Source organism: Xenopus laevis, chromosome 1L, assembly GCF_017654675.1.
Source record: "Xenopus laevis strain J_2021 chromosome 1L, Xenopus_laevis_v10.1, whole genome shotgun sequence".
Taxonomy (NCBI): domain Eukaryota; kingdom Metazoa; phylum Chordata; class Amphibia; order Anura; family Pipidae; genus Xenopus; species Xenopus laevis.
The window spans coordinates 177,547,896-177,572,260 of record NC_054371.1 but is presented as its reverse complement, the minus strand read 5'-3'; the positions used below and the strand labels follow the sequence as shown (position 1 = coordinate 177,572,260).

General features: G+C 38.6%; 1 protein-coding gene across 1 annotated transcript in view; it reads left to right on the top strand.

The window, feature by feature from the left end:
- The first annotated feature begins 1,793 nt into the window (after nucleotides 1–1,793).
- Nucleotides 1,794–24,365, top strand: part of naa25.L (N(alpha)-acetyltransferase 25, NatB auxiliary subunit L homeolog) — a 35,392-nt gene continuing 12,820 nt past the window's right edge. The window contains exons 1-18 of the mRNA XM_018263535.2: nucleotides 1,794–1,951; nucleotides 4,059–4,144; nucleotides 4,270–4,408; nucleotides 5,594–5,712; nucleotides 6,327–6,401; nucleotides 6,529–6,636; nucleotides 7,056–7,134; nucleotides 7,896–8,007; nucleotides 11,850–11,939; nucleotides 12,301–12,470; nucleotides 12,841–12,953; nucleotides 13,517–13,724; nucleotides 14,802–14,888; nucleotides 15,506–15,686; nucleotides 16,621–16,720; nucleotides 17,522–17,673; nucleotides 18,614–18,739; nucleotides 22,340–22,583. Coding sequence (XP_018119024.1) covers nucleotides 1,894–1,951; nucleotides 4,059–4,144; nucleotides 4,270–4,408; nucleotides 5,594–5,712; nucleotides 6,327–6,401; nucleotides 6,529–6,636; nucleotides 7,056–7,134; nucleotides 7,896–8,007; nucleotides 11,850–11,939; nucleotides 12,301–12,470; nucleotides 12,841–12,953; nucleotides 13,517–13,724; nucleotides 14,802–14,888; nucleotides 15,506–15,686; nucleotides 16,621–16,720; nucleotides 17,522–17,673; nucleotides 18,614–18,739; nucleotides 22,340–22,583 — 2,247 coding nt within the window. The 5' untranslated portion in view covers nucleotides 1,794–1,893. The remainder of the gene's footprint in view (nucleotides 1,952–4,058; nucleotides 4,145–4,269; nucleotides 4,409–5,593; nucleotides 5,713–6,326; nucleotides 6,402–6,528; nucleotides 6,637–7,055; nucleotides 7,135–7,895; nucleotides 8,008–11,849; nucleotides 11,940–12,300; nucleotides 12,471–12,840; nucleotides 12,954–13,516; nucleotides 13,725–14,801; nucleotides 14,889–15,505; nucleotides 15,687–16,620; nucleotides 16,721–17,521; nucleotides 17,674–18,613; nucleotides 18,740–22,339; nucleotides 22,584–24,365) is intronic.

Sequence of the window (24,365 nt, the reverse complement as noted above, 5' to 3'; positions counted from 1 at the left end):
CACTATATGGTTTCTTTATTGTTTCCTGAGGGTTTTGGGCTGGCTCTTATTTTAGGTATTGTGAATTAAGCTTGAAGGATACAAGTGAGAGCTGGATAAGGACTGTGAACTTATTTAAACCTTGGCACTATCTATATCTAGATCTGTGCTTTTATTTGCTAACTTGTAGTAGATTGATCACATGATATTTTTGGTTTTGAATAACCACAATGGTAACCTAAAAAGTTGGCAAAACATGGACACTAGTTGGATAAATATACAATATGCTATTTTGCCATAAACTGTCCTAAATGTGCAGGTGTGAGCGATAGTGAGATGAAACTGCAGCTCCTCTTTCTGTATGTCAACACTCTGTGTAGGTGTAGAGAAGGGGTAGTGGTAGATAAAATTTTCAGTTTTAGCAGACTGTCTATTATATCAAAAGATTTCAGAGTATTGAATCACACCAAGGTGCCATTCATGTCCAGGAGCTCCAGCTGCATGATCAATTGTCCAAACTGTTTGACCAACTCTAACTATGTATGGTGCCCAGTCTGCCCTTTAGTATTATTGTTTTTTAATTATTATTTATTAAACGAGACCCCACTGTACTTTTGCCAACTGCAACTGTTTGTACCTATACAGGGGAAGATGTTGTTTTCCTACTTAGCCACTCAGTGGGTCAAAAACTATGCCCTTCTTCTCAGTATAAGAATAGATAGGTGTCTGTCAGCCAAGGACCACAATCGGCTTTCAAAGTCAACAATCTGTGGCCAAGCAACACAATGCAATTACTGGTCTGGGGGAAAAACACTAGTATGAGAAATGCAGGGTGACCTGTTCACCTGTGTACAACCAAAGCCATTATGGATGGCAGCTGGCCAGTATAAATTATGCTTGATAACAATGTTTTGGAATGCCAATTAATAGAGAAGATAAAAATATAGAAAGTACAGGGAATTTCAAGCTTGCACACTTGTTCCAAAACCAATTAGCTTTCATTATCTACATTCCTTCACTTAGTCAGGAAGCCCTTGTTAGATCTAGATGTACACTGTATTTTATTCACTTAAGCTGGCCATAGATGTAAAGATTTTTAAAAGATCCAATCGTCATCACGAGACCACGATTATTTAGAAACGATCGTACGATCATACGAATTGCCCATCAACTAAAAATACCATTTGCCAGGAAAACAAAGGGTAGCTGCCTGCTTGGCCCTGCAGACATAGATAGATTGCACTGGGACCGACAAAGATTTTTTAACCTGGCCGATCAATTTCCTGACAGATGGCGGCTGAAAAATCGTAAGATGTATGATTGTTCGAATCCCACAAACCGCATGATAATTTCGAAGGATTGGTCGGACTTCGCTAAAATCAGTCGCTCGGCAAGAGAAATCTTTGCGTTGATGGGGACCTTTAGGGGCATGTTTACTAACATTGGAGATAAATATCTGGAGAGATTTGTGGAGATGTTGCCCATAGCAACCAATCAGATCTTTGCTTTTGTTTTCTAAGTGATAGATGGCTGTTAAAAAAAATGCCCCTTAGTCAGGAAGCTCTAGATGTGAACTGTATTTTATTCACTAAGTCAGGAAGCTCTTATTAGATCTTGATATACACTGTATTTTATTCACTTAGTCAGGAAGCCCTTATTAGATCTTGATATACACTGTATTTTATTCACTTAGTCAGGAAGCTCTTATTAGATCTAGATGGCTGCATATGGTTAGTTATCGACTTGGTCAGGCAGCCATTTTTAGGATCTTGCCAGACTTGCCATTTGTAAAGCTACGGATGACAGCTGCTTTCTGTCACTGGGAGATACAATTACTGCTTCGCTTAGGGGTCCCTTTAACGCCGCCGTCCGCTTCCTGCCGCGCATGCGTACCTCGCTTCTGAGCTTGTCATCATGGCGGCGCGGGGCCATGTGCAGGATCCTAACGATCGGCGGCTTAGACCCATCTACGGTAAGTTTTTGTTGCGGTGGCTTCTCTGGGAAATGAGCACTGAGGGCTTCTGTGAGGATGACAGCATGAGCGTTTCCATAGGGGGCTCAGGGGGGTGGCGAGAGCCATGGTTGCGGTCAGGCCTTGGTCCAGAGCGCCGGCTGGAGTGATATGTAGATTGGATGAATGGAGGGTTCCGGGAGATAGCAGGAGAAAGCCCTGTGCGGGTTCGAGTCGAGGGAAGGGTTGAATGCAGTAACATGTCGCGACTTAGTGTTCGGGGAAGCTTCTGTCGTGTTTGAACCCCTCTATATTCTATACAGGTTCTACTTGCATTCTTGTATGGGGATTCCTTTGGAATATCCTTCCTCTTATAGTCTGCAGCTTTAGAGGGTATGTTGCGACGGACAGATAGACATGTATGTGTTCTTGTAGGCTGCTGCCATCCTCGCTATTGCTGTGCCCAGTACCGTGTCTGCCGATAACTGGCTTTGTATCTGGGTCTATCTCATCACATTGCTATAATGCTACACTCAATATTTTATCCCAAACGTTTCGGCTTATTGCTTTGTACCATGTAAGCTACACTGTTCACTTGTTCACCTGTCTGTATATTGTGCGTGTGCAGCAGGGGAAGAGGGGAATTGTGATTGTAGATTTAGCATGGGAGAACTTATAACTGTATATTTATATAGAGCAACTGGTCTCTTTTTTTTAGAAGGATAAGCCCCATAAGCATTTATTATTAATACCCATGGTGGTGCATTAAAGGGGTTCCCTCTACTGCTTTTTCTTCTTCATCAGCAGCCCTTCTGACATTGCCAGAATCTACAGTTACCATGGCTCTGCATATGTGCTCCTTGCGTGGCTACTACCCTGTGCTGCTGCTACAATAGCTGTGCATTTCAGGGTGGCCTATGCTGCTGACTGTGCAGAGCATACAAAACTGGGTTTGTTGTTCTACACAGACCATACATTCTGGGGGTCCCCCATCCTGCTCTTGATGTCTTACACAGCAGGGCCCGGTATGCCGCTTCACATGCTGTATACTTTATAGTCTACTGTATTGTTGCAAGCACTGTAAGGTTCCCTGTTCTTCTGACATGTTGTACACAGTATGGCCCCTGTATGTTCTAAGGCTGTAAACCTCCCCCCCCCCCCACCCATGCTGGTGGTTTTTCAGTTGCCTTTCTGATCCACCTCTCCTATTCTGGGATTGTAAGTGATTTTTGTATAAATCGGACTAATTGTGAGACTACATTTATTTTAAGCCTTGCCCCATTTGTTGTTTATGCTGCCATTTATACCACTGTTTAGTTGCTAGGGAAACAAACTGAGCAACCAGTTAATACTTTTGAATATTCCCATCTGGAGAGGTACAGTTGAAAAGTTAGATGATTCACAGAAAACGGAACCCTAAAAAAATATATTCATATCGTACTACAGCAATTCATTTTAAGGCAACACATCGTGCCATCCTAAAAAAAAAATCATGTTTAGTTAGACATGTAGGGCAACTGTTTGACGCCTTTCCCCTTTTGTCTACGTTGTGACAAGTTGCACCATATGGTCTATGTTCATGTCTTTATTTAGAGGCAAGCTGGTGTGAGTGATGGGGCATTCCCTGGTGGTTTTAATTGGATTCTTGCTGCATTAAGGCATGAATGTGTATGGGTCCAGTTGCACAGTAGTGAATCCTATACAGTTGTGAATGGCACTATTTGCAATATATAGTACAATGGTAGTACACACCCTTTATATTATTTAGGGAGGCAATCAGTGGGATAAAAATTTCTCATGGTCCCCTCTGGATAGATGGAATTTTGCTTCCTAGCTTGACCAGGTCTCCATAGACTTCTGCGTATGATGTATTTTTAATGATAATAAATAACGTGAGATGAGGAAATTGCCTTTTATTTTTCCTGCCTCAAATTCCCAGTAAACGTAGTGACAATAAAACATGGTGCACACGTGCGTTGCTTCCATGTAAATATAAGCAATGCTGCATTTAGTAAGTCTGAGCTGTCCTGTACACCGTGGGCAAAGTGGAGATGTTCATTTGTGTGTTTTTTAACTGGGCCCCTGATTTACTTCTAGTTGTTTAGCTTTTAATTTTGCTCTTATTTAGATTATCTGGACAATGGGAACAACAAGATGGCGATCCAGCAGGCTGAAAAACTTCTCAAAAAGCACAAAGATCTGCACTGTGCCAAGGTAAAATGAATACATTCAGAGATCTCGCACGGCTGAGTAAATGCTGCTGTAAATTATTCATTTCACACCAACAAAGAATTTTGTGACTTTGTAAGAAAAATACATCTCCAAGTGTTGTTTTTCAGGTCCTTAAGGCTATTGGACTACAAAGGACTGGGAGGCAGGAGGAAGCGTTTGTTCTGGCTCAGGAGGTAGCAGCCTTAGAGCCCACTGATGATAACTCTCTGCAAGCACTCACCATCCTCTACAGGGAAATGCACCGGCGTAAGGACATACCATTATAGCGATTTGTCTGCTGTACAGATGGATTTTATCAGCTTTCTATTCGTGATTTGCAGCCTAATACATACTACCTGTTTGTAAAACCAAAAGGAAACGCATAAGCAATGGGAAGGTAACCAGATAAGGCTAGGGCAGAAATCAGCCTGCTCAAATTCACAGGCTGACTTCATCCCCCGACTACTAGCCGAGTCTTCTTGTTTGCTAGTGTACGGAAGCCTTGTGTCTGCTCCGGCGCGAACAGACTCGCGTATTTCAGCTTGAAATGCAAAGTTTCACATTTCTTTGCCGAGATTTGCCACTTCTGTTCGCTCCAGAGCCAGCATAAGAGTTCCGGATGCGATCAGACAAGATTCCGTGGTATTCTTAAATATCTCCCAGAGGACCTTGGCATTTTTATGTTGTTTTTAGCTGCTTTTAAATGTGAGGAAAGAATCATCAAAGATGTGTAGATTTTGTTACAAAAGACATATGCTGAGCTTTATCAGTGCCCAGTGTTTTGATGTAAACCACAGAGGTGGGATGCCAGTGAGGATGTATTAATATACTTTTAAAGGAATTGTTCAGTATAAAAATTAAAACTGGGGAAATAAGCTGTGGAAAATAAACAATGTTTTCAATATAATTAGACAAAAATTTAATGTATAAAGTAAAGGAGTGACTGGATGTCTAACATGATAGCCAAACACTACCTCCTGCTTTGCAGCTCTCTTGGTTTCCACTGATTGGTTGCCAGGCAGTAAACAATCGGTTACTTGAGTGGGGCACATGGGTCATAACTGTTGCTTTTGAATCTGACCTGCTCGCTGAGGATCAATTGCAAACTCACTGTTATGTCCCACGTGGCCCCCCTTAAGTCACTGACTAACTCAGAGTTAGAGGTGAAAAGCAGGAAGTTGTATTCTGTTCTGTTAGATATCTGTTCACTCCAGCCTTTATAAGATTACATTTTTGGCTAACTAACTATAATAGAAACATTTTTTATTTTGTACGGCCTATCTATTTGCAGATGTTTTATTTTTTTACACTGAACTGTTCCTTTAAATGGAATACAGGGGCTGCTTTAGGTTGAAATATCCCATACAAAACAGATTAAAATTGCTCTTTTATAAAAAGCTTTTGCATGTATTGCTGCAAACTTGCTCATCTGTGTTCTGCTTTATTTTTTAGCTGAACTGGTCACTAAACTGTATGAGGCAGCTGTAAAAAAGATCCCTACTAGTGAAGAATATCACTCTCATCTGTTCATGGCTTATGCCAGAGTGGGAGAATACAAGAAAATGCAGCAGGTACGCAGACTACATTATCTATTTGTTGGGCCAGACCGTATTCTTCCCTGAAAAAAAGGGTGGTGGGAAAAAATTGGGCCTGGTGGGGGGATAAAAACAAGATTGCCTCCCCAACTCCTCCTGCACGTGAGCAATCATTTTTTTTACAAACACAGATAGAATTGTGCGATTTATCAAATGCAATGCACAGTCCTACTGGCTCCAGTATGGAAGTTTCATCTTTCCGCACAATGTGAGAGCGGAGTGGGCATAGTTAACTTAATAACAGTGGTGATTAATAGATGCAAAAATTACTATTATGATAGAAAAATAGAACAAGATGTGTATGTATAAATGGCTGAAAATAATACTTGGGTTCATTTGCCTCCCCAAGTCAGCCAAAAGGAGATTTGTAGATATATAATGGTGTAAAGCGCACAAACAGAATCAGAAAATCCAAGGTATTAGTGATGTCAAGGCGTGGCATATTTATTATGCTGAATCTGCTGTGGCTTCTCTGTATAGTCTGGCAGCAGCATCATTTTGCACAAGCTTGGAGTTTAGACTATGGGCGGGAGCGGGTAATGTTGTCTAAACAATGACAAATGTAAATCTTTGCTTCCTTTTTATTTCAGGCAGGGATGGCACTTTATAAAATAGTTCCCAAAAACCCATATTATTTCTGGTCAGTGATGAGTCTAATAATGCAGGTAAGAAATTATGAGATTTATAAATGACCCTGCCTTTCACCATATTTCTGATGCCCTTAGGGGCCCATATAAATGATGGAGCTTGCAGTAATATTTTGAGTTTTCTTTGAATGCTATTTTTTTCCAGTCTATTTCAGCTCAAGATGAGAATCTTTCAAAAACAATGTTTTTGCCATTGGCTGAAAGAATGGTAGAGAAAATGGTAAAAGAGGACAAAATTGAAGCAGAAGCTGAGGTAATAAGCAAAACTGCACAAAATCACACAGAAAAATAATGTAGAACCTTTTTTAATTTTATGCTTTCATTTATGTAAACATACTGAAGCAGAATGATGTGGTTTACCTAATGAGTGATTGCAGATGGGTGGGTAATGTTGTCAGTGCAGGTAGACAACACTTACTGCTTTATTTATAAGACAAGCAGTGCGTGTCCAGTAAAAAGTAAATGCTGTCAGAAAGTGGTGTCTACCCTGATCAATACCCTATCAGGGATTTTATGTGATTCTTAGAGCTATATAAATGCTAACAATTGTGATCTATTAAATGGGCAAATTTATCTTAATAGTACAGCTGTAAAGAGTGGCACACAATAATTTTTAAAGGACCCTCTGCTTTTATCATAACATAATCATATTTTTTGTCTGGCTGTTTCCAGGTGGAGCTGTACTACATGATTCTGGAACGTTTGGGGAAACATAAAGAGGCTTTAGAGGTGATCAGAGGAAAACTTGGAGGTGTGTTTTCTTGCTCTGCCACAAAGACCATCAGAATTCCCATTCTCATATTCTCCCTAAAACAAACTAAAATTTGGCTTGCTTGTACAGAAGTAGGAGGGTTTCATCAATAGTTATCACATGTAATTGTACACTGTTGCTGTTCTGTATAAACTATTGTATATTTGTGTATATATAAACAAGTGTTCTTGCTTGTATGTTCGTATATACATAGCAAAGTTTTGCAACAGTTGTTAAATCAAAACACCTAGTTGTTTTCAGATACAACTTTTTCCAATTACTTTTATTTTTTATGTGTGACTGTTTTTGTAATATTGAAATGTAAAGTGTCATTTGTCCCCACCTAAAGCTGCTCCGGGAGGGGGGGGGGTCGCTGACTCTCTAAACTGTTCTAAACTGATACATTTAGTTGATACATTTCTTATCTTTGTCCCTGTTGAGCAGAATCCCTGAGTATCATTAAAAGCGGCTGTTAGAATTGATACAATAGTTGCTAATATTCAACAAATTCTGAAATGTATCAACTAAATGTAGCAAATTGTAATAGTTCAGATGCTCCTGAGTCACCAGAGACACAAACATTAAACTTTAAACTTCGCTTTTGAAAAAAACTGTAAAAAATAAATAATGGAAAGTAATTTAAAAAAAGTCTTTATTTCTGGGCAACAATCTGAAAACAATTGAACCCAACAAAATGTTTGGAAGGTGAACAACCATTTTAAGTAATTGACTTATCTATTGTCTTTTATTTTCCTACCCAGAAAAGTTAACAAGTGAGCTTCAGAGTCGTGAAAACAAATGTATGGCCATGTACAAGAAGCTAAACAAGTGGCCAGAGTGTAATGCTCTCTCCAAAAGGCTGCTACTCCAAAAGTGAGTATACCCAACCTCTTGTGACTCAGGGCAAATGTTAGTGTCTGTGGCTCAGGCAAGATAGAATTTCCACCAGATTGATTGAATTCTGACTTTCATATAACTGTCTGTAATGATTATATGGTTGTTGGAGCTTATTTGCACCAGCAACCATACTGGAGAGCTGTACAACAAAGTTAACTTCAAATTTTAAAATGTAAGGTGAACTACTACGCCAATCCATTAACTGTCAGCAGAGGCAGAAGTATTGTGTTTTACTCTGCATGCGTCCCTTTCATGTTGTTCGACTGAAACTTCAAAACATAGGCTCTTTGCTGTTGGCACTCCAAAACTTGTTTTTAGTTGGTAGTTCATAGGTTAAATATGCATTCTTATACATGCCTCTATAAATACGCCTCTAGTATTTTGGCCTAATGTATGATGTTCACAGAAAACCGTGAACACATTCTTGTATTTCACTAAGGTATAAATAAAGAAGAATAATGAATTCTAGTTGGTGATATGCTTTTTAGTCTTCTCTGTGAGCGTATTGGATCCCATAGGATCTTTACCATGTCCAAAATTAGCCAAGAGCACTGCAGTTTCTATTTTTGGACTTTTTCCTAAGGTTCTGCTTCTGCTCTGATATGCTGTAGTATATCGTTAGATGGTTCATCAGTAATACTAAAGTGTCACCATATATTACTACAGGTATGGGACCCATTATCCAGAATGCTCAGGACCTGGGATTTCCCAGATAAGGGATCTTTCCTTAATTTAGATCTCTGTGCCTTAAATCTACTAAAAAAAATATTTAAACATTAAATAAACCGAATAGGCTGATTTTGCCTTCAATAAGAATTAATTATATCTAGGTTGGGATCAAGTACAAGGTACTGTTTTATAATTACAAAGAAAAACGGAATCCCTTTTAAAGATTTGAATTATTTGATTTTAATGAAGTCTATGGGAGACAGCCATCATGTAATTCAGAACTTTCTGGATAATGGGTTTCTAGATAACTGATCCCATACCTGAGATAACATTTACTATGCTGCTGAATACTTGCCTAATGTTATATCCACTGGGCTTTTTTATTTCTATTTTCTCATATAGTTGTTTCTTTGCCTTTAATTTCATCCAAAAGTGAACTTCATAAATTGTACATTCAGGAGTTTTTTGATTAACCCTGAAATTGGTTTATTTTCCTTCAAGGCAACTGTTGAAGATTGTAGTTAGAATGTTGTTACCCCCTTGTTCTACATGAGTTCAAAGAATAGGGCTTGTGCCAAACATTCTTTCAGCTTTTTTTTTCAGATTGTTTTAATTTATGGTTTTGTTATTTCTTGAGCTGAGCAGGATGATTAAAGCTATTATCATTATTTATGTATCTACAGTAGAACTCCCATTTTAAGTTTTTTAGGGGACCATGAAAAAATGATGTAAAATCCGGGAAAATGTAAAATCAGGGAAATTTGTTAAAGTAACTTTTTATTCAAGTATTGAAAGGATAAAAGCTGAAATTTTACTTAGAGTAATATTGTATCTCAGTCAGTCACATACACAACCTAAAGCAATAAGTGATTGGTGCAGGTCTGTATAAGGAGCATAATAATTGGAATTAATTATTTACAATCAATTTACATTTGATTATTTACAAAGACCAAACAGGGAGCAATCTCCTTTTTTCACTCAAGGAATAATAAACCATACATTTTTTTTGTAGTTAAAACTATAGGCAAAAGTATGTTGGGCTTCTACAGTTGCAGAATCCAGCTGATAAACAGACCTCTTAAGTACAATGCAAGGTGTTGTGGGAGTTGGGCTCTTGGCTTAAATGAGATGTGAAGGCAAAAAAATAAAATCCCATTTTTACTTTTTTAATGAAAAAGAAACCTATCTCCAATATACGTGAATTAAAAAATGTACAGTTTTTTTTATAATAAAACTGACTATGCAGTGAAATTCCCCCTTCGTTTTACTTGCTCTGACAGCTGCAGATAGGAAACTTCAGACCGTCCCTAGCTGCAGGGAAACGATCATACTTTCAAACAGGGCAACCCCCCCCCACCTTACGGTAAGGGCACACGCTAAGATTCTGAAGATTTAGTCGCCCAGTGACAAATCACCTCTTCTTCGGGTGACTAATCACTCCGAAAGACCTTCCCGCCGGCTATAATCTAAATTGCCGGCAGGATGGCACTCTTCGTTTTCCGAAGTCAACCGAAGTTTCCTAGTGCGCCGATTTCGATTTATAGCTGGGAGATTAGTCACCCGAAGAAGAGGCAACTTGTTGCTGGGCGACTAAATCTCCCCGAATCATAGCGTGTGCCCTTACTTTCCAGCCATGCAGAACTCAAGCAGCTTTGTTTGTTTCCCTGTACAGCAGTCAGCAACTGTGTAGAGATTCTTATTGGATTTTATTTTTGCCTTTACATCCCCTTTAATGATTCCAACTCCAGTGGCAGGGACAAAGATTATGGAACCAGATTTAAACAGATAAACTGGGATTCTAATTGAAGGATTATTTTGCTGCAGTCACTGGTTTTGCAGAGTTGGAGAAAGTTTGTATTGGGGTTAGTCCACACGAGGAGATTCGGGGGGGTTTAGTCGCCTGGCAACTAAACGCCTCTTCTTCTGGGCGACAATCTCCCCAAACTGCCTTTGCGTGTCTTCCCATCCGCTATAATGAAAAGTCGCGTGCGCTAAAGCACACAGCGTGCTTCATTTTCCGGAGTCGCCCAAAGTTGCCTCTAGATGAAACTTCGGCCGACTTCGGAAAACTAAGTGCTGCGTGTGCTTTAGCGCAGGCGACCTTTCATTATAGCGGATGGGAAGATATGCAAATGCAGTTCGGGGAGATTGTCGCCAGGCGGCTAAATCTCCCCCCGAATCTCCTTGTGTGGACTAACCGTTAAACAAAAAAAAAAACGATAGAATCCACATTAGATTACATGACCACACAGGACCCAGTGCAGTCTGCATATTCTGATTATTATTCAGTCTAAGCAGCAGCCCAGACCGCATTGAGCATGTGCATGGTCTTGGTCTTGCAGAGATGTATAACAAAGTTACAAGATGGTGACCCTCTGCGGCCAACTTTGAAAGCATAAATCATTTGTTTTATTAGACTTCTGGTACAGTAAGTTCATGTTTATATTAAGTATGCAAAATACAGCATTTTTTGCATTATTCTATTTTAGACTTTAGCCAGTGGCATGCCCAGTATTTTAAACCTCTGGTATCAATATGTCATCTGAGAAAAGGCCAATCTGCTTCCGTCTGACCCATCTGGTCTGCACATTGACAGGAATCAGCGAATTAGCATGCATGAGTGACACATTTTGATGTGAAAATAAGCCAACATCTGCCTTGTTTGTGCAGTGATGGGGCAGCTTCTGTGCCTGTCAGATCTGTCTTTTCCTCTGGCATAGCAGCACCGTCTGAGAAAACACTGTGTGTCACCACCCTAAGGAGTGCTGGCTTCTGCTAAGATGTTTAAAGTCAGTCATCTGTGCAGAATGGGACACAAATACTACTTTCAGTTGCATTTAAGATTTTTATGACGTTTGCAAATAACTTAACTTTAATTAATATATTTTAGAAAGTTGCTTAGAAATACGTTTTCTTTCATTTGAGTGGAATTCCCCATTCACTCATATTATTTTTCATGCATTCCTTTCAGTGCCACACTTCGCTATAACGAATGTATAGCATAACCAAAGAGCTGACTGGAATTATAGAATCTAGGGTGCCGGCATTGTGGTCATATTATATAGGCTCTGTAAAGGGTTAAATAACATTATATTTGTGTATTTATGTGTAGATATGTATAGATGTGTATTTTCTTTTCTTTGATGTAGCTCGGATGACTGGCAGTTCTATCTCTCCTACTTTGACTCAGTCTTTTACCTTATTGATGAAGCCTGGACTCCTCCGAACGAAGGGCAGATGTAAGTCACCCCATAGGGTATGCGACAATTGTACTCTAATAAGCATGCTTACTTATGGTTGTTGTATTCGTGTAATTTAACTTTTACATGTTTGTAAATATATTACGTATGCATTAGGGAACCTCTTGCATATCCTTATACCTGTTTGCTTTTTTTTTTTTGTACTTTCTTTGAACTGTTGTACTCCATTCAATGAGTGAATTATATTTCAGACCGTTTTCAGTTTCATTCACTTAAAATGTGGCTTTTTGGGAGCATCACCAGGTCTGCTTTATTAGCTTTTCTTGTAGATATCCCGTTTAATTTACTCAATTTTAGCAGGCATTTTTTGGACCAGTTATTTATTTTTATACCCTTATAGGTCACTGGAAGGAGATTTGGATCATTCCATAGAACAGGCAGTCAAGTTTGTAGAAGAACAGATTGAAAAGGAGTCCAACAGTCCACGCCAGCTCAGAGGCCCACATCTAGCCAAGCTGGAACTTATTCGCCGTTTGAGAAAGAGAGGCTGTAATCATGAATACAAACTGGGTAAAATTAAAACTGCTGCTTGTGTGAAATGTGGTAGCTGCATGTTTAGATGTGTATATGACTTCATGTGTAAATTAAAAATAAATTTGTATGAAAGATAACCGTTGGAGCAGCATTCTAGTTTGGCTTTAAACCCCTTGAACCATGCCTCGTACTACTAGATAGAATGGGGGGTACCTTTTGGATTTCAATAACGCTAAAAGTGTTTAAAAAGAAGATTGAATAGCATAGTCATTGGCAATGTTAGTCTATAATACCATAAGTGGGGTCTGCTTTTAATCTGAAACTCAGTTTAGCGACAATAAATTATCATGTATGTGCCGCAGAGCTGTCTGTATCTGATTATTAAGGTAATTTGTTTTTTTTGCAGGAGAACCAGAAGATTTGATGTACCAGTATTTCATTAAGTTTGGAGACAAGCCATGCTGCTTCACTGACATTAAAGTCTTTGTGGATCTCCTTTCTGCCAGCCAAAACACAAGTGTAAGTAGAAGCTCAACTGATTTATTTTTTATTCTTCTCTATACTTATACTTGCGGTAAATAGAGCAGTAGTAGAGGTAGCATCATTTATATAGGGTTGATGTGCTGGGCAGAGCATTTCAGTGCATGGTTCACATTATGTCCTACCCTGCAACCCAAGCAAGACTTCATTTAGGACAGTTTTTTGTGCCTGAAATCCAATAATCCAATGCAATCATTTGAGGAGTCGGTATGCCTTTAATTAGACCATACCTTGCAAATTGTGATTGGTTTCTGCTGTGTAGGCATTCTCTTTGGCCTATGCAGACCATAGCTATCCGTGTGACCATAAATTTGCCTTCCTGAAGACGTCTGGGATGATTGCTTCGACAATGACAAATAAAATGGCACAGGCAAGAAATGTTCTCTACTCTCGTTTTCATTTATTCTCAACTAAAAAGGCAAATAATTGGAATGAAAGATAAATGATACTCATAAATGTGTGTTTTGTATAATATCCTGGCTGACATGGTGTCTTTAGCAATTGCTACATTTTTTTATTTTTTTATTTTATTTTTTTTACAGTTTATAAACCGATTACTGGGATCTTTACCGTTGAACCATGCAGCAGAAAGTGAAATTGCATTGCCTGGGGACACCAAGGCTCTGCAGAGACACCTGTGTGTAGTTCAAATAATCCGTCTGCTTGGCATTTATCATGAAATGGGCAAGCTTGAAAAGCAGAATGCTGTGCGAGAAATGACTGAAAGATACAGACACGGACTGCAGTTTGGTAAGGAGTATGTCCCTTAAAAGGCAGTGTGCAAGGTGCAAAGAAGGCTGCAATCTGACTTTTTATTTATTTTTTTTTTTTTCCTTCGGGTTTTTCAAATTGCCCATGTCTTTGAATTTCAATAGAGCTGTGGCTACCCCAACCTCATGTTTTGGGGAGGGGGGAGGCACATAAGGGCATTAGCACACGGGCAGATTCGGGAGATTTAGTCGCCTGACGACTAATCACCTCTTCTTCGGGGCAACAATCTCCCCGAACTGCCTTCCCCCTGCTAAAATGAAAAACGCCAGCGACAATGCACTAACAGCACTTAGATTTCCGAAGTTTCCTTGTGAGGCAACTTCGGGTGACTTCGGAAATCAAAGAGCTGCGAGTGCATTGCCACAGGCGTTTTTTCATTTTAGCAGGGGGAAGGCAGTTCGGGGAGATTGTCGCCCCGAAGAAGATGCGATTAGCCAGGTGACTAAATCTCCCCGAATCTGCCCGTGTGCTATAACCCTAAGCATTTCCTTTCCTGCTGCCTGCTTGTGCCCTAAAACACTGTCCTGCCATATGGCTGGCCTGCACCTCCTGATACATAACGCTGCTTCTTGCACTAGATGTTTAATCTGGTGCTATGAGCAAGTGCCCTGGCACCTGGTCCCAGGGAGAAGTAAATGATCCATGTATAGATTGTAAGCTCAATTAAGTAGGGCCCTTTTTGTTTACTATTTTGGCTAGTATTCTTTTTAATCTATAGTGGTTTACTCTTTAGACAGTGAAAATGGTAGTTGTAGCATTTGTGAGCCAGATTGATGAACTTCTGTCTGTAACCGCACAGCCCCTCCATGCTATGACTGACTCAATAGAGATCTAGCCTTCCAGGCACCTTATTCTCCGAGGATAAAACATCAGGTTTACTAAATCTCATTTTGAAATTCAGGCAGGAGTTCCCATGCTTTCTTAAAGAGTTCATAGCTGTGCTTTAGCATATATGCCGTGCAATATTGTTGTAGCACGCAAGAGACTTTTAGTAAGTAACTAAGAACTCCAAATACTTTTTAAATATAGACTTAAAATGACTTTTAATCCTTATAGGAAAATCCTGTTTGAAAACGGAGCTTCAATTCTCAGACTACTACTGTCTCATCGGAGCACATATGCTTCTGGATTTATGGAGTAATGGTAAGTTTGTATATTAAACATGAATGTTTAATTAAAATCATTAATCAGAGGACAAAGTAGGCAGGTGTTCATTAATATGGGTTATGTTCTTAGTAACCAGAACGTTTATTTTCTAACCTTTGCCTCACTTTTAATTGTGCTTGTGTAAATATCAAGGCCCCAGCACGCCCAGTTCATTTTAACAAGAAGTTGTTGTAGGGGTCATTAGTGTTCCTCACACCTGGCTCAGAGTTGGATTCAACCTAAAAACCCACTTCCTAGGCTGAATGATGGTTGCAAGTATTCCAAACAGCACTCCTTTTACAAAACCCATCTCATTAAGATTATAGCAAAGAGTGGGGCCTGGTAGTGTTCAGAGAATGCATGCTGTGGTGTACAGTTATTCGCACATAAAGTCCATTTTGCCATGGATGTGCATGTACTTGTTTTAGCACAAATTGATGTCATCTTTAATGAATTCTGCAGTGTACCCAATCCGTATTGTCATTTAAATTCAGGAGAACCCCAAAACCATTGTTTCGATCTGTCCTGAAAGTGGGTTATCTATCTATTAATGTATTCTATATATATATATAATATATATTTATTGAAGTGCATGACACCTTGCTGTCGTTTAGGTGAAGAATGGGCGGTATGGCATTGTTTGACCCTATTAGAAGAAGGACTTTGTAACAGTCCATCTAATGCCCAATTTAAACTACTGCTTATCCGTATCTACTGCTCACTTGGAGCTTTTGAACCCGCTATGGACCTTTATTCCAGCCTTGATGCTAAACACGTTCAGCATGATACAATTGGGTGAGTTGCTCATCAATAAATTTATTCAAAAGTAATGTATTTCTGTGTTAGCATAATTCTTAGACTTCTTATATCCTTTGGGGCATAGGCGCTACTGATTAAATTCACATCTGCTTTTACACAGTTTGAATATTTCAATAAAATACACCTAACATCTGGTGTACGACCAAGCGGTCAATGCATAAAGCTTACAACTACTTCTTAAAGTAAAACTATACTCCCCGAACAATGTAGGTCTCTAAAAATGTAAAGTAGCTCATATCTAAAACCCTGCTTCATGTAAATAAACCATTTTTATAGTAGTATGCTCCATCTCCTGGGATCGTAGGATTCACGGTGCACACAAACAAACAATACATGTTAGGTCACATGCGCCAATTAACAGACAGAGTTGTGTCTTTTGCTTCCCACACGTCTTCCTGTTACTATTAGAGCTGCAGTATTTCTGGTCAGATTATATCTGAGGCAGCACACAGACCATCACTAATTGGTGGTTCAAGGCAAGAGATGTAAAAGGGCATTATTTACTTAAATATATATACCAGTTTGGTAAGATTCTTTAATATGCCACTTAATTTGATATAGATATTTGTTGCTTAAGTATTCATTTTGGGGTTTTAGTTTTCCTTTAATGTAGCATAGAACTGGGTGTGAATGTGCTGTATGACATAATCACTAGGGATGCACCGAATCCAGGATTCATAATTTGTATATGCATATGCAAATTAGGGGCGAGGAGGGAAATCGCGTGAATTTTTGCAAAACAAGGAAGTAAAAATTGTTTTCCCCCTTCCCACCCCTAATTTGCATATGCAAATTAGGGTTCAGTGTTCGACCGAATCTTTCACAAAGGATTCGGGGTTTGGCCAAATCCAAAATCGTGGATTCGATGCATCCCTAATAATCACCAATAATTGTATTTAACCTTTTGCAGTTACCTACTGACCCGGTTTGCAGGATCTCTGGGCCAATATAATTCTGCATCCCAAGCTTGCAACGCAGCTCTCAGATTTTTCCACTCCAACCAGAAAGATGTGAGTAATTGTAATGTGTATACCATATTAATATTTTCTTTAGTTTGGGGGACAACTTTCTGAGACAATAATATTCAGCAAAAATGTTTTTTTGTTGTAGGATTTACCATTATATAAACAGCACCGACGTGCACTGCTAACACACTCTTCGTGGTTGTCGAGGAGGAGGGCACATGGTGGGGCTTTGTGCATATATTTAGCATAGGGCTGATATACTTTCTCAAGGTTCTAATTTACTATTTAGTTAATATGGCTGTATTGCATTCTATTTTTACCTTAAAACAGTGGTTATTCTCTTGAATAAGCTTAAAGGACCAGTGACATCAAAACTTGAAAGTGGTTTAAAGTAATGAAAATATCATGTAGTGTTGCCCTGCACTGATAAAACTGATGTGTTTGCTTCAGAAACACTACTATAGTTCATATAAACAAGCTGCTGTGTAGCAATGGTGGAAATTGAAAAAGGGCTACCGTATATGGCACAGGTTAAATAGTAGATAACTGATAACATTATGTTCTACAGAGCTTATCTGCTGAGTCTTTTCTCCTTTGAATGGCTGCCCCCATTGCTACACAGCAGCTTATTTATATACCGGTAATCATTAGTAGTGTTTCTGAAGCAAACACAGCAGTATAACCAGTGCAGGGCAACACTGCATTATATTTTTATTACATTTAAATTTTTTGATGTTACTGTTCCTTTATTAAGTTAAAGGTGGATTTAGTGTGTATCTTCCTAAATATTTCAACTTTTGTGCTTTTAGTTATACTTCCTTTTCATTTTTTGTTCTTCCCATAAAGACCTCAGAATATATTATACAAGCTTACAAGTACGGCGCATTTGAGAAAATCCCAGAATTCATTGCTTTCCGAAACAGGCTAAACAATTCTCTACACTTTGCACAAGTTCGCACAGAACGCATGCTATTGGACCTTTTACTTGAAGCTGATATGTAAGTGCATTTGATATTAACACTGGAGTTCTGTGAAACTAGAATGTTAGGTCGGACTATTGGGCACAATACAGGCTTGGCCTGCTTGTCCTTACTTCCAGGTTCAAAGCTAAAATTCCGTTTTTTTTCTATTCTGTGAGAAAGTTTGTACCTGATTTGTAACCCACACCAGCCAATCACATTTTGATTTCAGCATTTTACCTGCAGCTGACTGAATAAAGATAATTACTTCTCTCCTGCTTCTTGTAAAATAGATTTTGACATACAGTGTTCTTTACCCTGACTGCAGCACCACGCTAGCACAGCAGGTCAGAAGCAAAGATAACTGGACAATAGTGATGTGCAGGTCGGGTTTTTCTTGAGTTGACCCGCACCCGAGCCTGCCCACACTTGCTTCCTCCCATCTATTTATAGCACCGCCAAAGATGTCACAAATGGGGCGGGGCGAGTGCACGCCTATAAAAATAGAGACAGGCAGTGTAAGGTCATGGGCGGGGAGAACAGACAGAAGACCTTAACCCGAATCTGCCCGCAAAGGAAGTGCTGAGGTAGGCCCGCACATCACTACTGGACAGTGTGTTTAAGTGAATGAAAGATTGTAAGAGCTATAGGGTGCTAATGCACATGCACTCCTCGGTTAGCATCTGTGATTCAGCAGTGCTGTCTAGAACAGAAAGTACATTCATCTCCTGAACTGCCTAAATGGCACTATGACAGGATAAATAACTGTGGGTCAGCCTACATCATTCTACATGAGAACGCATCGTTTGAACTGGGGTATATTCCCCATCAAGGACAACGTGTTTATTGATCAACCTAAGCTTAATCAAAGGACTAATTGTGTCCCTTTTAGCGTGTTGACATCATACACTTATGTTGCTATGTATGGGGTAAGTGCTTTGCCCTACTATTTCTCAATGTAATTTTGGTCTCCTTGCAGTTCCAGTAGTCTAGAAGAAAGCATAAAGTCCATGAGTTTGAGCCCAGAGGAGGATGACATTCCATGGAAGGACCTACGGGACAACCGGGACCTAACGGTTCTCTTTAACTGGGATCCAAAGGACAGGTATAATGACCTTGTTCTGATTAAAGGAGAAATAAACCCTAAAAATGAATGTCTAAAAATGGCTTATTTTATATACTGAACTTACTGCACTAGCCTAAAGTTTCAGCTTCTCAATAACGGCAATGAGCCAGGATTTCAAACTTGTCACAGGGGGTCAACATCTTGGAAAGTGTGACACATGTTCAGAAGGCTCTGGACAGCTGTTGAGAAGATAAGTTTAGCATTTGTCACAAATTATCAAGCAGAAAATGAGGTTGTCCTGTAATATAAGCTGATGCTACAGGGCTGAGTTAAATTATGATTCTAGGTGCACTGGTTTCTGTGCTGCCATGTAGTAATTATCTGTATTAATTACTAATCAGCCTTATAGTGTGACATTTCTATGTGTACTGTATATTGTGTGTCGGTCCCTAAGCTCAGTAAGTGACAGCAGCACAGAGCATGTGCAGTGAATCAGCAGAAAAGAAGATGGGGAGCTACTGGAGCATTTTTGGAGGCACACATCTTTACTGCTAAAGGCCTGTGGTTGTATGGTGCTGGTACAGAAGCCCCAAACATAATGTACAACATTTATAGCCTACCTCTTTATTTAAACTTTAGTTCTCCTTCGACACTGCTTTGGATGCTGGGTAAAATTTTAATTCTTGATGACTTGACTACAATGCTAAAATATTCATTCGCTACACCCTGGTAATCTACAATATATAGTAGGAAAGGCTGATTTTGTGTGAGATAATCCTTACGTTTATTTGATATGTGGCATATATTATCCAGAATGTGCCCCCCCCAATAAGTGGTCTTTTTGTAATATGGAGCCCCATGACTTATGGTTACTGGAAACACAAGTGTCAGTGGCATTGTTTTACGCCAAACATTGATTCATCAAATAAGACATACAGGGGACAATTGCTAAATTGCACCAGTGTTATCTACAGCAACAGCTCAGATCTTTACCTTCATAATCTAACTTGTAGTAGACTGTTAAAGGGCAATCCACTCCAAAATTAGAATTTGCCTAAAGAGAAAACATTATTCTAAGCAACTTTCCAATATAGATTTATTAAAAATTTACAGTGCTTTTAAAGTTACTGCATTTGTAAAAACAATTGCTATTGAAAGCAGCTTTTGCTTAAAGGGCTGTTCACCTTTAAATTAACTTTTAGTATGATGTGGAGAGTGATATTCTGATACAATTTGCAATTAGTTTTCATTTTTTGTTAGTTAGCTTTTTATTCCACCGCTCGTTAGTTTGCAATTTCAGCTGGTTGCTAGGGTCCAAATTATCATCCATGCATTGATTTGAATAAGAGACTGGAATATGAATAGCAGAGGCCCTCAATAGAAAGAGGATTAATAAAAAGTAGCAATAACTATATACATGTGTAGCCTTACCGAGCACTTGTTTTTAGCTGGGGTCAGGGACCCCCATTTGAAAGCTGGAAAGATTCAGAATGCAGCAAATAATTAAAAAAAAAAACTAGAAAAAGAAGGCCAATTGTATAGTAGCTTAGAATAAGCCATTTTATAGAATACTAAAAGTTAACTGAAATGGGCACCAATCATAACTAAAATCATTTACTATGTAAATACACTATGTGAAAGTTCAATACATTTTTGAAACAGTTATAATTGTTTGTAAAATGTAAATCATCAGCTCACTATTCCTTCTGCAAGATCTCCCCTATCTCCACTGCAGTTCTAGTTGAGGCAGGCATCTTGGATTTCACTGGCTCCTCCTACCTATATCTTCCCAAGCCAACTGCAGCTCTGAAATCTCACATGCTCAGTTGAAATTCCTTGGTTGCCATACAACCATTCTAAGCTATTTTCAAATCAGCCAAATGTCTGAGTTAGCTGCTGTTCAGTAGTACTGCCACCTGTCTGGAAGTTAGTATGTGCCCTTCATTTGCATAATGACAACCAGCAGAGGACAAGAAAGGGAAATCCTGTGATACTTCTAGCGGATGAGTTTACTAGAGCTAGGCATTCATTTGCATGTTATAGTCACAGTATGGACTCCTTCAGTGAAAGATCCCATTTGACAAAGTAAGGCATTTTTTAAAAACTGCTGTTTTTTTTTTCTTCAAGAAACTGTATATGTAGTTTGATTAAACGTGTTTAAGTTGTACTGGTCAGATTGTTAATGTGTTTGATTTTGGCTGTGATAGATGCCCTTTAAAGGTGAACCACCAAGGTTGTTTTAAACAATGTTGCAAAAGTCTTAGTTCTCCAGCAAAGACAGGTCTGCTGCCCTATCTTACATTGTATCAGCAGTCTGAGACATCAGGGCAGGGAATAGAGAGGACAGACAAACACTGATTTGAATATAAAGACATATACAAATAACTTAATAACCATTGAAAATTTGTAATGAATGTATATTTCAAATTCAGAATATTTTTTTGGGGTTGACATTCCCTTTAAGAACTGATGGATTTCTATAGACAGTTGCAAGTAAATGAGCCCCATAGAGGAAAAAGCAAATTGGTTGGAATGTTGATTTGTTCATTTTGGGGGAAATGTAATAAAATTTGCAAAGAGAGCAAATTTGTGCACAAATAAGAATAAAAGTTTGCACTATGCAATATTATGTTTTAAGTTTTTATTGCATTGCGAATTGTAATTGCGCATTACATACTTTTGACCTGCTTGAAGGTAGTGTAAATTTTGGAGCAAATGCAACAACTTTTTCCGTAAACTATAAAACTTGCAATTGCTCTAATACTGTTGTGTGTGGAGCATAGCGTTCACAAAATGTTTGTAAAACTTTCGCAAAGGCAAAATTGTTCGCAGTGCAAAAACGGTTTCCTTTGTCAATCTATGTCACATTCCCCCTTTGAGAAGCAGAACTGGGATATTTCAGAGCTTCCAGTTTAGCAAGTTTCTAGATAATGGATCCTACGCTGCTGTTGTTGTTATTAATGATCCCTTATACAGTGCCGTGTATATTTTTTGTGCAAAACTGGAGAAAACACATGCCATTAATTACCTGATGGTGCATGAAAATATGTGCTTATGTATTCCAGCTGATATCCATAAATAATCCAGCCATTGCTTCATTGTACATGTAGTGATGGATTTACATAACACAAGTAGTCTTTCTATAGTTCAATAAAAACAAGACATATGCAGCAATTTCCCTTCCCTTTTTTTAAAAGCTTTTGTTGCAGGAATCTTTTAAAAAGTGAGACCAGCAACGGAAGCCATATGTGCTGCCCTCTCATTTGCACACTCTTGTTGCATTTTACAGTATGTCTTTACCTTTTTACACAATCTGCCATTCACACAGCACCTAGAAATATTGGTCTGTAGAACAGACCTCATATTTCCTGAAATTTGCAACATATTTTTGGGTTAAAATGTAAATGTGATGTTTTAACACTTTTTAAAACTGATTTTTGTTAAATATTTATTAAGCATTCAGAGAAGCAAGGTAGGCATGCCATATTGTGGGCTTGTAGCTATATGCTCCTCATGAGCCCAGTTCTGGCAGCCTGTTTGGTCAAAATCAAAGCTCACTCATCATTTTTCTATTAATTGGCCGAATATTTGCACAGACTGCACAAGCACTTATGCACATTGGGATTTCTGTTGTTTCAGAGACATTTCAGAAGACCATAGAAAGCTGTCCCTGGAGGAAGAGACTATCTGGCTGCGTGTCCGATCTCTCACTTTACGGTTAGTTAGTGGTCTGACCGCTCTCAGTCACACGCCTGAGCCCAAGAACTCTCAGAAGGGTACAGAAAATGGAGTCTCATCCAAGATTGACATTGTCCGAGCATTGTTACAGCAGTTTGAGGCGTCACTGGATGCTGCCAAGACCTTTAATGAGAGACAGATAAAGGTATGAGTACTGCAGGAAAGTATGAATTATATTGTTTTTTTCTTTCTGTTTATTCAATTTATATGTCATTTAGGGGCAGATTTATTAAGGTTCAAGTTGTTTTTTTAACGAAAATTTGAGTTTCCGAGTTGTATTTTTTGCTCAAAACTCTATTTTTATGATGTAGTTTTATTTCTAAATTACACTTACACTCCAAATAATTCACTCTACCATATAAAATTTCATTCCTGAACCAACAAGTGTATTTGTTTTTTTTAGTTGTAATATTGGTGTGTAAGCGCCATCTCAGGTCATTTTGCCTGGTCATGTGCTTTCAGAAGGAGTCAGCACTTAAGAAAGGAATTACTTTCAGGCAGGCTATTTTTTCTCCTACTCAATGTAACTGAATGTGTCACAGTGGGACCTTCTTTCTACTATTGAGTGCTGTTTTTAGATCTACCAGGCTGTTATCTTGTGTTAGGGAGCTGTTATCTGGTTACCTTCCACTGTTCTGTTGTTATGCTGCTCAGGGGGAGGGGTGATATCACTCCAACTTGCAGTAAAGAGTGCCTGAAGTTATCAGAGCACAAGTCACATGACTGGGGCAGCTGGGAAACTGACAATATGTCTAGCCCCATGTCAGATTTCAAAATTAAATTTAAACAAATCTGCTCTTTTGAGAAACTGATTTCAGTGCAGAATTGTGCTGGAGCAGCACTATTAACTGATTCATTTTGAAAAAAACTTTTTTTCCCATGACTGTTTCCCTTTATATTTTTCAAGTTTTTTTTTTTTAACTCAAATTTTTCGAACTTTATTATACCCCGACCCTGGAAAAAAATCAAATTGGAAAAAAAAACTTTTTAAACGTGTCAATGTCATATAAGAGTCAACGCCAGAGGTCCCTTGAACCATTTGAAGATGTTAACAGCCTTCATGATGTTCAAGTTTTTTTTCAGAGGGTTTTCCCTGAAAACTTGAATGATTCGAGTTTTTTCCCCCCCCAAAAAAATCGATTAATTCGAGTTTCCAGGTTTCAGGACTTGAACTCACACAATCTGTTTTTTTCCCATTCAAGTTTATTTCTTAAATAGGATACCATTCAAGTTGTGAGTTCATTTAAGTTCATTTGAGTTCGTTTGAGTTCATTCGCGTTCATTTGCATTCATTTGAGGTAAAAAAAAAAAAAAAACTCGACCTCTGATAAATAATCCCCTTGGTGTATTAGGTTCTGAAATGATTCCAACATGTACGTGGTAGTTTTGTTCAGATTGGTTTAGGAAATGTAGTACCAATGTAAGTTTTTGTTGTAAAAATGAAAATTGCAGGGACATGCCTTCTTCTCATAACACGTTTATACTGCGAGTGCTTCTAACCTAAACGGCTCCTTTTAACACATCAGGTAGGTTGGAAACTGTTCATTTTTACCTTCAAATTGATTTGGCCTTTTGTATTTACTTATACTATGGACAAATATTACTGAGATTAATGTGATGTAGTATCTACTTATATTTAAAAGTGAATTTACGTTTACAGATCAATTCTATTTCCTCCCATAATAGTGTGCATTATATGTAATGCATTTACCGCTTTCCTTGCAATGCAAGTTCTATTTAGGGAACCTTTTATTAAGCCCATGTTATTACAAATTAGAACATGTATGGGACCTGTTATCCAGAATGCTCGGGACCTGGTATTTTCCGGATAATGGATCTTTCCATAATTTGGATCTTCATACCTTAAGTCTTCTAGAAAATCATGTAAACATTAAATAATTACAATGTACTGTTTTATTATTACAGA